This window comes from Benincasa hispida, chromosome 3 (assembly GCF_027475165.1).
Source record: "Benincasa hispida cultivar pf3 chromosome 3, pf3_genome.v1.1, whole genome shotgun sequence".
In the NCBI taxonomy this organism is placed as follows: domain Eukaryota; kingdom Viridiplantae; phylum Streptophyta; class Magnoliopsida; order Cucurbitales; family Cucurbitaceae; genus Benincasa; species Benincasa hispida.
The window spans coordinates 32,845,855-32,864,787 of NC_143480.1; the positions used below are offsets into that span (position 1 = coordinate 32,845,855).

General features: G+C 30.1%; 2 protein-coding genes across 2 annotated transcripts; both read left to right on the top strand.

The window, feature by feature from the left end:
• The first annotated feature begins 9,179 nt into the window (after window positions 1-9,179).
• LOC120072623 (crossover junction endonuclease EME1B-like) lies at window positions 9,180-15,210 on the top strand. The gene is made up of 12 exons (XM_039025039.2): window positions 9,180-9,674; window positions 9,868-10,029; window positions 10,172-10,245; window positions 11,566-11,742; window positions 11,827-11,980; window positions 12,063-12,172; window positions 12,432-12,604; window positions 13,146-13,209; window positions 13,303-13,421; window positions 13,816-13,905; window positions 14,423-14,537; window positions 14,633-15,210. Exons 1-12 carry the CDS (start codon window positions 9,383-9,385, stop codon window positions 14,810-14,812), a joined length of 1,710 nt encoding a protein of 569 aa, XP_038880967.1. The 5' UTR covers window positions 9,180-9,382; the 3' UTR covers window positions 14,813-15,210.
• A 2,988-nt stretch (window positions 15,211-18,198) lies between these two features.
• Window positions 18,199-18,828, top strand: LOC150037202 (uncharacterized). Its single transcript, XM_090312290.1, has one exon. The coding sequence runs from the start codon at window positions 18,239-18,241 to the stop codon at window positions 18,494-18,496; it is 258 nt and encodes an 85-aa protein (XP_090168416.1). The 5' UTR covers window positions 18,199-18,238; the 3' UTR covers window positions 18,497-18,828.
• Window positions 18,829-18,933: the final 105 nt, after the last annotated feature.

Here is an 18,933-nt window from a genome sequence, read left to right on the forward strand (position 1 = left end):
CCAATAATTATAATAACCTTTAACACAAAAGTAATATTAAATCGAATTCTCACCTCTATAATTCATAAACAATTAAAAATAAATAGATAAAACTTGAAAAATTAAAAGAAACCATACCCAAAAGGGAAAATAGAGAACTGTTCAAGGGTTTGTATGCAAAAAAAAAAAAGAAAATCATCTTGTGATTACCTTGTGTTGCAAGGGGAATGAAGCACAAAAGAAACAACAAGAGAAGGAGAATGTGACTGCATGTGATTTTAGCTGCCATGCCTAAAATCTCTCGCTGTTTTTCTCTCATCAAAGTTGGAGCAATTTATAGATATACCACTTAACCTAACTTTATACTGTTCTCTAAATACTATTCTCTCTTATGGAGTAACAATTTTAGCTAAATTCTAAAAAAAAAACAAAATTTTAAAAAATTATTTTTTTAGTTTTCAAATTTTGGCTTAATTTTAAAAAATGTAGTTATAAGGTAGAGGTGTTTGTAGATTTAATTTTCAAAAACCAAAAACCAAATTATTATCAAACAAGACCTTAGATATCTAATTAGATAATTTTAATATTTATGATACATATTAGATGACATGTGCAGGATAAATATCAATTTTGTAAATTATGGGGATTATAAATTATTACTTATTAATAGTTAAGACTAAATTGTTACAAAATTGAAAGTTTAAAGATTAAATTGTATTTTTAATTCATTTAAGTTTTGAAATTTAAAGATAGTGTTTTATAGATTATTTATCTAAAGAATTATTGTATCATATTAAATTATTTATGCTCAAATTAGTTTATCTTGCATTTTTTTTTTAACAAAATTGGAAATATGAGAATTTGAATCTTCGGTCAAGAGAAGTCGTACATGTTAATTAAACTAGGCTGACTTTGACTAATATACATATAAATATATATATTACTGCAGGGTATCTGAGTTTTTTTATTTTTATTTTTTATCATAAATTTCATCTATTCAAATGGATGACATGACATGCTTTCAATTCTCAAATACCATTGAAATGAATTTTTTAGATTATGATTTAAATAAAATCAAGTAGTAAAGAAATTCATTTGAACATATGAAAATAATTTACGATATTGCTGTTTATTAAAACTAATATTTGGAATTCAAATTAAAGAGAGAATCGTCATTTATCCTATCCTCTAGTTTCGTTTGTTGCGATCTAATCCTTTAGTTTGGTTGTTTGTGCTTATAAAAAATAAAATTAATAAAAATTAAGTTATAATTTATATAAGACTCGAAACATTTGTTGACGTTTCTTTTGTTTTAATAAATGGTTCATTTTGGCCTTAATTGATTAAAAAAAACTATAAAGTTATTTACTAATAATTTTTAATTCTTTTTAAATGATTTTGAAATCGACAATATTTTTTATACAAAAGTCACATTTTAATCTTCAGCATCATTTGATATCTTAGAATAATTTATAGTTAAAGAAAAATATATTTGAATGGTTAGGTTTTATTTTTATTATTGTTATTTTAGCGAAACAACATGAGCGGTAAATTCAAATATCTAATTTCTACATTAAAGATATCCATTATTTAATTCAATTAAACTATGCACATTTTAATAATGGTTAGCACAACCATTTTTAGAAAAAAAAAATTCCAAAATTTTTTAAAAGTTAATATATGTATAACGTATGTTTGCTCGCATATGTGTGTATTTTTAAAATTAGAAAAAATGGAAAAGTAATATTGTAACTAAAATAACTTATTATAGAGAAAAGTCATCCTACTCTCCATTTTTTTTTTCCTTTCTTTAGAAAAGCTCAAATGATTTCTCATGTTATAATAGATACATAAATGTTTGGATATTAAATTTGTAATTTAACCTAATTTAAATTAGCTAATAGCTACATAGTTACAATTAATTAAAATAGTCAAGTCGACTAATAAATTCAATAAAGTTTTACAAGGAAAAATTTTCCGACTAAATTAAGTTTGAAGTAATTAATTGTTTTTATCCAGAAAGATGTATATTTCAAGAAAAATGAGGGTATTAATCAATAATTAGCCAAACATGCCTATTTTAATTATTATGTTAAAGTATGGTTTAGGATTGTGAAGAAAGATAAAACATATATTATTTGAAACCATGAATTAGGCTAAGTTCCATCAATTTCACTATATTATCAAAGTGGGAATGTTGGCTGATCTTGCATTTGCTACCCATCTACTCCAATGTGCATGGTGTCTCCAAAATGCTTACACTTTGCATCAATTTTTTTTTTAAGGAAAAGGGCATTGAAAAAGATATATATAGTTATTAGTATGTTGTCGAACTTTCAAATAGGCAATATTTTATTATTTATACTTTCAAATGTTCTATAGTAAAAATAAGTAAGATTAAAGAAAGGAAAATATAAGTTTTTGAATGAGTAAAATATGATTTGATGATGATGTATAGGATTTAAAGAAAAAAAAGAAGAAAATAGAGATTAAATTGAAAATGTTCTGGTTATGAGCAACTCAAAGACAATAAATATTTTATCCGTTAAATTATGTTTTGACTTCTAAAAAAATATTTTTAGTAAGAATTTCTCTTTCTAACAAATGATCCTTACATAATGCAAAAAAAATTATTTATCTTTAAGTTGGATCCTTCGTCAACAACGGTTGGAGGAAATTTTTTAGGAACTGTTTGGTTTAAGGATTTCTAGATGCTTGAGATTAAAGGAGGTCTAGGAATAAGATGTTTGGGAATCAAATATGATTGTGTTTGGTTGTGCATGAGAATGCTATCAAAATTTTATGAACAAAAATTGTGTTTGTGTATAATTTATGACATTAAGCAAGAAAATCTTATTATAATTGTGTAGATTAATAATTTAAGGAATAAAAAATATTCAATATATCAATAAAAAAATTAATTAATTGTGAATCAATAATAATTATAATTATAAATATTTGAAGATTATAATTATAATTATAAATATTCAATAATTTAATTATAACTATAAATATTTAATAAATTTATAATTAAAATTAACCAGTTAATGCATTTAATGAACGTCATACTAATTATAATCTAACACTTAATCATTTTTATTATTAATTAAGCTCAACATTAGTAATTTTACTTTTAATTAAATAATATAAGAAAATATATTTAAATGGACAATATATTATATAAAAGGTGAGATAAAAATATGATATATTAAATTAAGAATACTAAAAAGTATTTTGGAAATATGATATGTTAATAATGAATGGAGTAATAAAAAATAATCATAATAAATAATTAACTTCTTATAAATAATAAGTGATGACTATATGTTCATAATGAATGATCAAATTAAAATTAATCTTCATAAACTATTTGATTATTAAAAAAACAATAAAGTAATAAATTATTATTATTGTAATACTAACTAAATTTAACTAATTCTAGTTTACTAATTAAATATATTTAAGATATTATTAGTTAATAAATTAATAATTTATGTAAAAAATAATTCAATTCATTTAATAAATTTTTATTATAAAAATAAGTTAAATAAATATTTTAATATTATTATTGATTTATTCAAATAAATATTTATATCATTTTTATTAAATTAATATTAATTAATTAATTAATTAACTAACTATATTCAAAGTGAAATTATATGTAAAATGAAAAATCGATAGAGAGAAGAAAAGAGAAAACTCATAGTTTTGGAAGGAATAGAAAACCCTTTTATGTGTGAGAAATAAAAATGCCTGAGAATAGCTTATTCCCGGTAAAAAGGTGAAAACTCTAAATAAACATGGGAATTGGATATCTATGTCAATTCCCAAAAACGTGCCAACCAAACGACCCATTAAAAATATACCCAAAAATTAATGAACTAAAATAGAATTTAAGATTGGTTTTATTTTTGCGCATAGATTAAATATGGGTTTAGCAGAAAATACAAGTATATTTTTTAATATAAAACCCTTCAATCTCTCATCTATATTAGTTGAGCTTAAATACATCAGAATGAGAAAAGGGGGAGAATTTTTTTTTAAAAAAAAAGACTATATATATATAATTATTAGAGTCATTATATGATGAAAAGTACTCCACCCAAAACACACTTATTCTATTGCATATCCAAAATGCCCTAAAACACGAGTGACACGAAATACATGTAAACATCAAAGACTAAATGTTGAAGTTTCAAAAGACAAAAATTACAAAATGGGAAAAACTTTTCAACCATTAATTAGAAAAGAAATGAACAAAAGTCAAATCAAATATGAATTTGAAATTGGGTTAATTAATGAAGATATATATATATATATACCTTACATTGACGTTGAAAGGCAAGGAAAAAAGAGAGTTGCAAATCATATCTTCTCCCATTTACAAAGGTGAATGAAAAGAGAGGGCCACAAATGGCCTTCACTAATGTCCCTAGCCATTTGGCTCCAACCAACCCACGTCTCCTATTTCTTTTTTTTGCCTTTGCATGGTCGATAAGGGCAAGCCACACTTTTTCCCCTATAACCCTAATGGAGTGGTCAAAGTGATATATGGTATATACCACTAAACATATATATCAAAAGCCAAATCAAAGAAAAATTCTCTCCTAGAATACTCTCGATTAAAATTTCGACGCGACGTTTTCTAATAGTTAGTTTTACGAATTATTGATATATTTAAGACTAATATATAGTACTTGAAATTAATTAAGCATAATGGAATGTCGGCCGTAACATAAGACGAAACTTTTCTCAAACAAATGACCATTGATATAATAGTCATGTAATGTCCTGAGTTTAGAAGAGGGGACATGAATGAACCAAATCACATTTGAATGAGAGGGATCCCGAAAATATGAAAGTATGATTAAGAAATGGTTAAAAGAATTGAAAGTTACTTACCTATACCAACAATGTATACCTTCCTTTTCAGTAATTTAATTATAGGAACTTTAAGGTTAAGTGTGATTACCTTGGAACAATTTTATGTTGGACCACCTCTTAAAAATGAAATGAACCATATTTGTATTTTGATCGACATGGATTTTATTATGATTAGTATTTAAATTTATGAAAACCAGAGTACTAATTACTTCATTGAAACAAACAAGAAGAAAGGAGTATACACCACTTTATTTGATCTGCCTTTTTCAAACTAAAAGAATTAGTATATCTAATTCATTCAACTATACTTGTTGGTCTATTTTTCTAAATTTAATATAATGAATTTCTTTTTAGCTTCTCTCACCAACTAGCGTTTTAAAAAACACCATTAATTTAAGAAAAAAAACATTCTGCAAAAATTAAATGATAACATTATTTTTTAAATACAATTGAGAGCGAAATTCAAAACCACAAATCTCGTGATTACTAATATATTAGTATGTCAAATGAATTTGTGCATTTGACTAATTCTTGGTATAGATTTATTGCACTTAATTATTTTTAATGCATTCTAAGAATAATAATAAGGAGAAAATGGTGACTACTTACTTATTCACTATTTATGCATTCTATGAATAATAATGGAGAAAATGGTGATTACTTGCTTATTCACTTTAAGAAACTATAGCTTGCCGACAATAACAATCATCAAGCTGGAAACTTTATAGTCTTAAAATATTGTTGGGATAGACAACAAGTGATATTGATATGGACGAAAAGAAGAAGAAAAAAATCACCAAAAAATCTTCTTTCTTCTTTTTAATATATATCTACAGTATCTAAAATGGGGGAGAAACTTTTTATACTATATTTTAAATTCATGTTTTTGAGAATCACACGTAAAAAATATTTAGAAAATAAAATTTGAACTCTAATTCAAATTAAAAGAAAAAAATTAAAAAGATATCACATTTTATTTTTAGTGAGAATCACACATAAAAGGAAAAAAAAAAAAATCATCCTGATTTGGTTTCATCTTGAAAAAATGTCAACAATTCTAATCAATGGTCTTCGAGTTGCATAAAGAGAATGCTCTTAATGGACAATACTAAAAACCTCCTAATCTTAAAAGATCATCTTATTAGATGATGAACCTGTTGTGAGCAAGTTTTTTTTAAATTTCTTTATTTTTGGCAATTTTTTTCTCAATTGAATGACAATATTTACTTTTGTAGGGAAATACATCATTTGATAATTCTCTTTAACAATTTCTTTTACACTTCTTTATTTTTATCAATTTTATTCTCAATTGAATGACGAGTATTAATTTTTGTGGGAATACATCCTTTGATAGTTTTATTTTTCTTAATTTTTTTATAATATTTTTTCAGTTATTTGATTTTACCTAATTTTTTTTTTTTTAAAATCAGGATATAAAGATTTAAGAAGTAAGGTTCAATAATACTATTAAAAATTTCAAGGGGTACAAAAAGTCAAGAGTATAATGTTTTTAGAGAGATCATGAAACTTTGTGTAAAATTCACATGGATGTTTGGAACATGGTGAATTCTTTATTTTTTTTTCTTAAATCACATTCTAAGTTTTGAAATTTATGCGTATCCGTATAGTTTTTATTTTTCTAGTGTCTAATATTTATTTCAACATTACATATTTGAGGCTTGAGAAATATCAAACAATTAAAGTTATTTTGGATACAGGTTTTGCTTTCACCTAAGAATATTCAAGTTTCACGAATTTAACAAAAAAAAAAAAAAAAAAGTGATTGTTTTAACAAGCAAAAACATCGTATCCATGAGTGATCAACTCCATCAAACGACAATAAAAGTCAATCTGAAATTCAAATTGCTACTCTAAGATTCTTTTTTATTTCAACTCATACATGTACGTGTTCCAATTAATAAAATAAAATTTAACAATTCAATACGTTTATTATTAATTCTTCTAATGAGATTTATTCAGTCAAATGGTTGATTTTCTATGAGAATCTTCATTGAGAAAAACTATTATTAAATCTTGTAATAAAAATAACACAATATTTTCATACCGAAATTATCTAAATATTCAAACATTTGAATTTGAGAGGGTTTAAACATATGATTTAAATTCAAATATATCCAAATATATCATAAGTTACCAAACAAAACTTTAAATTTAAATATTACCCTAATATATATATATATATAAACAGCCAAAGTAGATGGTCAACCGAATTTATCGACTAATTTCGGATCAAATAAATCTAATTGTTTCTATCTAAAAGTGTAGCAGTGATAGTACAAATCGAACATAGGAACTGTTGATGTTAAATTCCTCAATTAAGTTGTTAACAATTCTAAGTAACGAAAGGGGAGAGTTTGAGATTGAGTTTTTTTATTGCAAAAACAGAAAAATTAAAGAGAGATTGAATTTGAATAATTAAATTATCTAGCCTAGGCTTTTGAGTTAATTCTCCAATTTGCAACTTGATCATATGTCCATGAATAATTCTTATATCATCTTCCCTTATCCAACTCATCTAGAAAAGCTAGGTGAGAATCCAAATTATTTAATTAACTAATTTAATTAGATGAGATGCATCCTAATTAGTTGGCTGGACATTAAGATTAAAGAATTTTCTAAGATGAATTTTTAATAGGAAACGTCTAATTAGTCATTCATTCAAGGTTAATTAATCAATGTTCGTCGTTAATATCAACTCACAACTTACAAGCTAATTTAACCTATCATTACTTGTGGATTAATAAACAATTAAATGTCATGTATTGCAAATTAAACCTCAGGCAATAATCATACATCCTCAAGCAAAAACAATCATAAATGTTCGTCATCAAAGAAAGATTGAAATGCAATACAAGGAATTGTTACAAACGATCTAAACCTCAAAAGTGTGCAAAATGAGGAAAACTACTCTATGCCTAAACCATAACGAGTACCTCAGCCCATAATCTTCATGATGGACATCGAAGAATCGTCTTGACACATGGATAGGCCAAAAAGTAGAAGAAAGTAGAGAGAATTCAGATGGGAATCGGCTAGGATTGGACCCCCTTTGACCTAGGCAACTAAAAATCCTTATATAAAAATCGGGCTAACATTGACGGAAATAGCACGTAGATAGACTTCCGAGTGCTGCAACGCTATGTGTTTTGCACCAAAATTTCCCTAAAAAAAAAAAAAGCATTGCACATGGCGCCAAGGATGCTAGGTAGCGCCGTGGCACTATGCCTCAGAGGCAAAATGGTAAATTTGACATTTTTTTCCCGGTTGATGCATTTGAGCTATGTTTTGGCTTATTTTAACTTCTTCTCGTCACCAACGCTCCGTTCTACCTCTTTGGTGCTTGATACCTACAAAATCATCAAAAAAACATATAAAACCAAGTAACGACCTCGAATTAAGCGGAGCAAGATAACACAATTGAAGTGCTATCAGTGAGCTTAGCTCAGCGATAAGTTGCATGAGTTTTCATCCTAGAGGTGGAGTGAAAGGTTCGATCCCCTATCCTAAAGATGAAGATATTTCCGACCTCATCTTCATTTAGTTTACAAAAAAACTTCCTCCACCCAATTGATTATTTGCTGTCTCTTTTTTTAGGTGGATCTCTGCAAGAAAAATGAACTACTAATGAAAGCATGAGTATAATTTAACTAACCTACAGATGTGTTGGTCATTGACCTCCATATTCGAGGACACAGTCTACCTACTATCTAAAATGTTGGTAACCATGGCCAACGTAGTGACCAACGCTACTTTTTTCTTGATTGAAAAAGCTATGCTTGGGCCTATGGTTAGTGTAATACATTTTAGAAAAAAATAAATTTTCAGCTTCTAGGTTTTGGATTTAGTTTTCATTTGGTTCCTAAGTTTCAAAATGTTACACTTTTAGTCTTTAAATTTTTAGTGTGATTTCAATTAAATCCTTAGTTCCAAAATGTTTCAATTTTGCTTTTGAAATTTGAGTTTTGTTTCAACTTGGTCATTATGTTTCAAAATTTACACATTTGGTCTTTCCTAAGTTTCAAAGTTTTATACTTTGGCTCATTTTTTCCAATAATTGGCGCGTATACTTGTGGTCGGTAAAAATCAACTTTGTTAAGTAAAAAAGAAAAAGTAAAATTTACCAACTAGATTTACATTTTTTTAAATGAACTAAATTACATATTTTTAGTACAAACTAAATTTACATTTGAACGCAAAACTAAATTTACATTTACCTAAGGTAAGATAGATTCATGTAAATTAGCCGTCTTTTTTTTAAAAAATGTAGATAATGTAACACCGAATTAGGCATTTACAGCTCCAAAATAATTAAGCCCTATGGCCCTTCCCCATTTTTACCTGCAGCAAACGCACCGTTTGTTCAGTTCCCTCATCCCGCGCTCCTTTGGGATACAAACTAACCTTCCCCGAAATGGAACTGAATGCATAAACATTAGGGCGTTGCCGTTGCCGCTCCTCCTCTTTAGTTGCTCCGACACGGTTGCTCCGCCACATTCCGATGTCCCAGCCGATCGTCCTTTCCGACGAGGAAGACCGGAACTCTACACCTCTCCCGATCCGCTCGAAGAAACGTCGAACTGAATCAGATGTCTTTCCAGGCATAAAATCAACTGTTCTAGTGCTTGATGATGATCCGACTCCACAAAAATCCAGTCGCAACTCGGCGGTCTCGTTCGTGCCAGAGACGCCTCTCTCTCCGCCTCCGAGTTCTGACGTCGCAATTGTTAAATGTACGAAGGCGAGATTGAACTTGCATGCTAGGGTTTTGACTTCGGACCAGAAGTTCGCTGGTTAGTGGATTTTATTCTCTCGGTTGTTAATTTTATGATTTTATCTAGTTTATTACTGTTTCGGTTCGCCGCTCGTGACGGTTCACTTAAATAATTTTCCCGCGCAGTAGTTTTGATCATAGCAACTGTGTTGATGCTGGCTAAGAATAGTCTGAAATAGATTGGCACCGTTTTGTTTGAATTGAACCCTCAGGAATCAGTGGATTGATATGCTTGGAGTCCGACAATGAGTCTGAAAGTGATTCTCAGAAGGAAAAGTGTGGACCGAGTGAATGGATCGGTTCTGACTGTTATGAGATGAAGAACATAGGATCGACTTTTCAATTTGACTCGGCAGGATCGGGACCTTCTCTTGGTAGGTTCATGTTATCCTTAGTTTTCTTCCCTTTTTTTGTCAATTGCTGCAGTTCTTACTGAGTGTAACGGACAGAAGTGTGTTCATTTCCGGACTCCGCTATAATTGAAAACTATCGACATTAATGGAAGGGTTTTGTCAGGCAATGATGATCTGCAGGAAATTTCTGGGGATACGAAGCATTCGACTTTTGGGCAAGATGATGATATATATCAGGTGGATCCTCTCTTGAAGCGTGGTCATAATATCTATTCTTTTCTGGTGATTGAATATGAATAGGAAGTAATAACGGCTTATAGGTTTAGTTATTAATGTAGCGTGGCGCATTATGAAGCTTAGATACTAACTAGACTGAAAACTGCATATACATGTAAGAACTGAATTGATTACTTTGGCACTGCAACACTTGTTGGCCTCTCGATTTAGAGAGATGCTTGTTTGGATGCTTTCGAACATGACATTGTTCTCGAGGACGTACTTGAAAATTTGGGAACATATTCAAAATTTGAGTTAGAATTAGAAACATTGAACTTATTTGAGCATATTAATGTTGTTGTAACGGATCTTAATTTTCTTTGCATACTTGTATTACAGGACACTGAATTATAGAGACATATGTTAAGTTGGTTTTGGGTTTCTTTTACAAGGAATTGTATTGTTTTAATATGTATTTTCAACATTATCTCAGTTTTCAGTTTTCGTAAATAAATATTTGATCGAAAATTACTATGGGGGCTTGGTTCTATTTTGAAAATTACAAATTGGGTTCTATTTTGTATAGTTGGAGCCCCTTTATTTATGGACTCCCTTCTTTTGTGGCCTGGGTTTTTTGTATGCCCGTATATTCTTTCATTTCTTTTTTCTCAATAAAAGTTGTTATTTCTATCAAAATACCATATGAATTTTATAATTTTACCATATGAATTTTATAATTTTCTGCAATGTGTCTGTAATTTTCTTATTGAATGCATCCTTCTCATGTGCATGCCGAATTTCCTTTTAGCATTCTTGTTTCTTGTCCTTGCTCAGTTTGAAATTATGTTGCTTATGCTATTTGAATTGTGGACCATGGTGACGAATTATAAGAGATCATCATATTTTTCCGCAACTTATCACATTGTGTCCTTTGAATTTCCACAAGATAAATTCTGTTGTCTTTAATTTGTACTATCAAGAATATACTTTTCAATTGTTGTTGGATCTGGTTACCACTGCGGTCAAATTTTCTGTGCCTGAAGCTACTTAATGAAGCTAAGTGATCATGTCAGCTTCTAGCCAGCTTAAGGGGAAGCTAATAATTATTATTATGGTCATATATTTCCCTTGTCCTTCCTTGTCCTGTCTTTATGGAATCTTGAATGGTTTTATATAAACTTATAATTTAGGGCTGGAGTCGTTTAGGGAACATTAATCCTGAAATGTGAAAACTTAAGTTATTCATCAATGACCACAAGAGTTGTTTCTAGAATTTATGCTCTTCTTTTTGTCCTTTAATCAGTCATGAATTCTGTGAAAATAAGTTGGATGCTTTATCAGGTTCATGATTATCCTGAAAAGGAAAGTGTTGGAATGGAGCAGAATGATAACAGTATAAAAGCAACTGGAAGGAAAGCCAATGCTGAGAAGAACAAAAGCATTGATAAAGTGATGAGGAAGAAGGCAACTAAAGATGACAAAATTCGCTTAATGGAAGAGAAGAAAAAAAAGAAGGAAGTAGGTTCTGATTGTTCACCCTGAATTTAAAGATAAACTGGTAAATCTTTTGAGCTAAATCGTTGGTGATGATGTCTGACATAGCTAGAGAAGTTGCAAAAGGCGGCACAAAAGGCTGAAGCTGCAGAGATGAAGAAAATGCAGAAAGAGAAGCAAAAGTGGGAAAAGGGGAAACTTGCGTTGAAGTCCATTGTAGCAGAAATTGATGCAAAAGTGGTGGAGTTGGGATCAGTTGGTGGTGAGTCCTCTAATTTCTATTCACTCGTTATTTCTCAAAATTTCAAACACCACCTGGAAACAAATTCATTGTCTTACCATAGGTCATCTGCTAACAAGGTTTGCTGAAAAAGGGATTACATTCCGTATCAAATCCAATCCAATTGAAAGGTCAATTTTGTGGACTATGAATGTTCCAGAGCATATTTCAGAGGTAACAAATGTATTCTGCTAATATATGTGTGTATATACCTAAATATATTATTTACCTTTATGATTATATGTACATGTATGATATATTATTATGTCGGGTGTTCTTTTGGTAAAAAGAATGTCCACATTTTGGCAAATTTTAGTTTCTCTGCCAATGTAGATTTGTCCAGTATAGTGGTCTCATTTGCATTCAATTATAAATTTGTTGTGCATAATCGTTATTGTTTAATTTTTAACAATATTTTAATTTTTTCCTATAGTCTTCAAAGGGACTGGAGATTTCATATATATTACTAGTGTATGAGGCGGAAAATTTTTGTGAGCTTCTTAGCAAGGAGTCATTTATGGATCACGTTGCCAGAGTACGAAGCCATTACCCATCTTACACCATCTGTTACCTCACCAATAGGTTAATGGCATTTATCAATAAAAGGTGAGGGTTTGTACAATTCTATTCAATATGACGTTTCTTAATTAAAGAACCTTGTATTAGAAACAAGTTCGAGATCCTATAAATTATTTTACATTGTAACTTGAAAATTTTCTAAATCTGTGAGTGTCTACTACCTCAATTATTTTCACGAGATGACGACCTGACACTACTACCTTTGTATGTTAGTTTTTTTGTCATTTGCACATGCATTTGCATTTTAAGTCACTTCTTAGCTCGCTTTCCATTTTTCGCTAGCTTGTTGTAAATCTTGATATTTGATGCAATCTTACTGTAATGAAAGTTTGTGACGCACGGCTAACACATGGTGCAGTACAAGTCTATCTGATTGCATGTCTTATGTAATCTTAGAATTATGTCCCATTTCAAAGAAAAGTTCTGTCTATATATATGTGTGTATATGTATGTTTTGCATTCTCTTTGCAATTTTGGAATCTTTGCCTCCGTTTTCCTTCATTAATTGTTTAATAATTTGAAGTTGCAAGCTTGAGATTCTGAAAATTGTAAATTTTGAACTTTTCAGGGATCAAGAGAAGTACAAGAACTCAGCATGCAGTAATGATTGGATACGTCCACCTGTTGAAGAGGTTTGAATAATAACCATGAACGTATGAGCACAATCCAGGTTTTATACTTCAATGCTGCAGTATAAACTCATGTTTCTCTCGTGTTTCATCTAGGAATTGGCAAAATTGTCCACGCACTTTGTCAAGGTACGTTCTAGGCAATGTGTAGATGAAGCTGAGGTAGCTGACCATATAGTTGGTTTGACATGTGGTCTGGCATCCTGCCAATTCAGGTGCTGAATACTGTTCCCAGATTTCGGTCTAGCATAACTTCTTGAAGCGTGAAAAATTATTTTTCTTATAACCTGGCTTCAATTGTTTCATCAAGAAACTTGGCTTCAATTGCAAATGTAAAGCGTAAATTAGTATTGTGAAGTAGGATCGAGTAGAAAGGATCTTTTGTTTATTGTTCATCAATTCCATAGACCAAACTTTGTATGAAAAGAAGCCTAAATCATGGATTCCTGTTAAATACTTTAGATTTTACATTGGTTCCATTGCTTTTTTGACATGATATGTTGGCAAATATGGACTTAGGCTATCCTCACACCCAAGTACACTCTCTTTCACATATTTTAATCCTTACTTAGAATTATCTATTTACCTTTGCTTGCTTGTATAATTCAGGAAAAAGCTGACGCATCTGTCTGTCAATGCAAATGGATCCATTATACCCAAAGATTGTGTTGACAGGAATGTGATAAAGAAGAGCTTGTGGTGAGTTTTTACCATCTTTTACCAATTAATTTAAAATTTTATCAACATATAGTTTAACTATTGAAGCACTTGCTTGGTATATATTAATGAATATATTGCTGTAATTGAGTCACTGTCGTCTGTCACCAAACGGCTGGGTCAAGAGCTAAATAGAGCAGTTGTCATACATTTGATCTCTGCATCAGTCTCTTTTATGTTGAACACTATTCTAAACCATATAAATCAAAATCAAAGGTATTTTATTCCCCCCCCCCCCAATTACCCTTGTTCTGTACTTCCCATTTTTTTTTTTTTTTAAAATAGAAAACTCTGAAAGACTTGTACTATAATTATATACTACATCTCTACTTTCTTCTAAGAAGTTGTAGGTTAGAATCCCTTGTCCCACATGTCCACATGTTATGTATTACTTTTTTGACTACGTTATTTGTCTTCTTTTTGTGTAGTCCTTAACTTCTTTTAATTAGCTTCGTTGGGATAACATTATCCATATGAATGGAGTTGCTTTTGTAACCAGGTTAAAAGCCTTGGTAGCAATTCCAAAGGTACAACCACGGTTTGCCGTTGCAATATGGAAGAAATATCCAACAATGAAATCTCTTTTGAGTGTGTACATGGATCCATGTAAATCTGTGAGTATGAATAAAACTATTTACCTTATCCTTGGTTCCACAAACTAGAAGTTATGGTAGATAACGTTTTCGTTTTGGTCCATTCATGTTAACAGGTGCATGAAAAGGAATTTCTGCTGAAAGACTTGACGATCGAAGGTTTACTTGGCGATGACAGAAGATTAGGAGAGATGTGTTCAAAGAGAGTGTACAGGATACTTATGGCTCAAAATGGAAGCATGAGAACTGATGACGTTGAGGAGGGTGCTGACTTGTTCAGATCCCAATTGTCGTAAATCAATTATCATATCTTATTAACACACCATTATTTTAATGCAATAGCTCATTGCGAGGTTAACCGTCACAGACAGGTCGAAGGACTAGCGTGCCGGGTATGTTACTTGGTAGTCTGCAAGGCAATTGTCTGTCTAGCGTCTCAGAGCCAAGGGTAAATAAATATGTTGTTCATTAACCATTTTTTGGATGAAGAATACCTGAGTGCTCTTGTGAACAAGGTAGAAACTGGAAACAATTATACTAAATGAGCTTCTCGGTTCTTGTGTATAATTTATTTTTCTTGCTTTATCGAAGAGCAATTTCAACTAAGTGGGAAGCCAACACTTTCCCTTGAACTTTGATGTTCATTGACGTAGAGTTGAACATATATATGCCTCTTTTCTTGTAGTGTTCATAATTTCTTACCAAATCTTTTATATACATCTGAGAAATGCACTACATTACAATATAAAGCTATAGTGACTATCCATATTGACTTCCGTTATTTGTATTGAATTGCATTTGGGGTTGCATATACACAAATGCTTATGTTTTGAATTGGGGTATAAGCAAAAACTGGAAAAAAAAATGCTTATACCAACAGAAACAGGTCGGTTTGGTGGTTTTGGGTTGATTATGCTATAGTGAATCAAACTGGCTTACATTCCTATTTTGAATGTCATAACGGAAATTCTTAATATTCTTCAATATTTTGTTAGTTTCTAACCATCGTGACTTAGTTCTTTTAACTGAAGCTTTGTTACTATATTTAGAAGTGAATTGATTGTCCTATAAATATTTAGGGAAAATATCAATTTTAACATCCGGATTGTATCAATTTAAATCTTAAACGAACAATTGTACAAATTTAAATTATAAATTTTGAGAATTTGTATCAATTTAAATCCCAAACTAATAATTATATCAATTTAATTCAAGTAGATTTAGGTTGTCCTTAACATGATATATAATTTCTTACCACGGAGTGCATATTGGGGTTATGGATCTTTTGTCTATCCTCATGTCCCTCCTGTATGGCTACTTGGGGCCAAAAAAAAAACAGAAAGTTTCATATAGAAAAGTGTCGTAAATAAAAGGTGATAAACTATTTGCATCTTGTTTGAGAATTTCACTAAAACTTTTGCATCTTGTTTGAGAATTTCACTAAAACTATCTTTTCCCTCCATTGGTTAAAAAATCACGAACTAGATCTTTTTCCAGACAAAAAATCAAACCCTTATAACGTTATTTTCTTACTCCAGTACTAAAACAATCTATTTTTTTCAAAAAAAAAAAAAAAAACAAAAGAAAAGAAAAATCAATTACACTTATAAGTTTTCATATGCTAAGTCCTTGCACTCGAAAATAGAGAGAATATGCAACAGCACTAAAAAAAAAGATAAGACGACGATGATGTCAGTAACGAACAATAATTTGGTAATATTATTTTCCTCACAAACACCCTGCTTCCTAACATTCCAATTCAAGGTGATTTCTAATAGAAAAAGTTGTGGTTTGAAATCAAAAGTATTAATTCAAAAGAAATGATGATTGATTTTGATATCATCTGAAGCATTGCATTCATACAAGTGGATGTTCACAGTGTAGGGATTGTATATTCTTAACAGAGAGCCAACGTTTTGATTGTGACCCAAATCCAATTAAATTATGGTAGGCCATGCCCATCTCTCTAATCCAATTCACCATCATCCTAACTCCACCCTTTAAAAGGTTTCTACCACACAGAATACCCACTAATTGGTGCTCCCACCAACACCACTTGTGTTTTGAACAACTCTTTTTCACCCAAAGAAATCTTACCTAAATGAACAATGGATCTCTTTTAAAGTTCCTGGTTTTTTTTCCTTTTTGACGGAGGTAGAATGTAGAAGTGGGATTAGAAACTTTTGGTGAATTAATTGATTTTTCAGCTTAATGAATCATGTTTTTACAATTGTCTTGGATTTAATGATTGTTGTATCTTCAATGAAACAACTCAAAATTCGAATTTTTTGTATGAATAACCCTTTCAAGGGTGCCTTTATGATTTATGAAATCTAACTTTATGCTTACGTTAGAGTGCAATAACAACGTTTTATACAATATCTCACATTAGGGATGATCATATTTATCGTAGCCCTAATGCGATCATCATGTCTATCACGATCTTCATTTTTTCACATTTTTCAGTGTTTTCCATGAATATTGCAGTAGAATGGAGAAAAATGAAATTCGCGATTGCGATGACCATTATGATAGTGCGGATTGACATAAGCATAAGGTTCAATTTCATTTATTTGTGAAATGGCAGGTCACTAATCATTTAAGAAATTGAAAATGGATCATCTATAGAAAAATTCACACGACTTTATTCACATTATTGATATTGCTTTATAAATGAATACTAGTGGACTATAAATCATTTTTCCATGACCTGACTAAAAGTAGCAGCAGCGTACTACCAGAAATTCTTTCCATAAACCTGCAGTAAAACTTCACAGTTCAAAGTGATGGTGACAATTCTTTTTCATGATTGAAAAAAGGAATATATTAGTAAAGTCGTACTGTCTATCAAGTATAATTGCAATAAATTGATCAAATATAAATCATATTGTTAGTTGAAGTTTCTTCTTGGAAGCAATGATGTAAAAGGTTTGCTCTCAATTTTTAAGTTTGTGTTAAAAAGTTCCTAAAGTCTTCAAAATTTTAAGCTGTATCTAATAAAAAAAAATGTGTGATAAATTTCTAAGCTTTTAATTTTATATATAATAAATTTTGTATTTTTAATTTTTCATCTAATGGGTTTTTTACCTTTTCAACATTTTTTGAAATTCACAAATCTATTTTAGTGTCTTATTAGATACATAACTTAGTTTTGTTTAATATATTGATTAATTTTAAGAAATGTTGAACATGTTAGGGATTTATTCGACAAAATTAAAAATTCAAGAGTCAATAAGATACTTTTCAAAGTTCGGGAAGCAGATACAAATATGAAAGTTAAGTAGGTAAATCCACAATTCAACCAAAATAATAACAAAACAGAGGCTCTGTTTTCTTCCCTCCTTTTCCATAATTCCACCTCATCACCAGCTGTTTTATTTCTTTAAACATTTACCAGAACCACATAGTAAATCGTTCATAAATTCATTGAATAACAAAATGCTTATACAATAATTAATTACTCTCGAGTCACAATTCTTGATGTGACATAAAACAATGATTTTTTGCTATTCAAATAACACTTGTTCTAAAATGCTTTCACTGTTGAAATGGCAAAATGTAGGACCATAATATGAAAGAAAGCGAATAAGATCTACTTATAAAGGATACAAGAAAAGTTCCTATTTTACCCTTTTATATGATTTATAACCAAAAAAAGATCTAGTAGCATATATTTATAGGAGAGAAGACATACTTGTGAACCATATACAAAGTTTCTAATAATGGAGAGAAGCAAAACATTTAGTGGGTCTTACTCAAAAGCCTATGGAGATGTGAGGTTTGGATTTGAGGACAATCCCAAATCCTACAGCTTCAATGGAACAGTCAACAAGGAAGATGTGGCCAATCCAGAACTCAAGAGAAGGCAAAGAGTAGCTACTTACAATATGTATTCAATGGAAGGAAAGCTGAAGAAGTCCTTAAGAACCAGCTTCAAGTGGATCAAGAACAAGTTTTCCCACAGCTTTTATGATGATTGAGTTGAAACTTTTCCTTTTATAAACTATTTTGTTTCTCTGTATATTTGTTCATCTCCTCATACTCAATGAAGAGTAGTGTTTCAAGTTGATTGAGACTACAAGGTTATAGCACTTCTAAATTATATGTAATAACCTCAATTCTATGGCTATCTCATCCACAAGCAAAGTTCACTATACAACTGAACAGTAGTGAGCATCTAGCATGGATTTAGTGAAATATTATATGTTATTTACATAGTATGGATGTAGCAATCTTAGCATAAGCTCATAAGTTCCAAGCCTACAAGAAATAAATATATCATTCATCAAATTTGGAATGATGTTTAGCTTCAGATACCAGAATAATAGATGGCTTTCACATTCTTCCTATACCATCTCCTGTAGCCATAATAGAGGTTCCAATTTGGATAGAATGGACTACCAAAATAAAGAAAGTT

Bases quoted from the DNA above. Each gene is read 5' to 3' on its own strand.
- LOC150037202 (XM_090312290.1), top strand. From the start codon at position 18,239: ATGGAGAGAAGCAAAACATTTAGTGGGTCTTACTCAAAAGCCTATGGA.
- LOC120072623 (XM_039025039.2), top strand. From the start codon at position 9,383: ATGTCCCAGCCGATCGTCCTTTCCGACGAGGAAGACCGGAACTCTACA. The intron at 10,030-10,171 runs GTAGGTTCATGT...GGGTTTTGTCAG, and splicing joins AGGATCGGGACCTTCTCTTG to GCAATGATGATCTGCAGGAA. The intron at 12,173-12,431 runs GTAACAAATGTA...TTTTTCCTATAG, and splicing joins TTCCAGAGCATATTTCAGAG to TCTTCAAAGGGACTGGAGAT.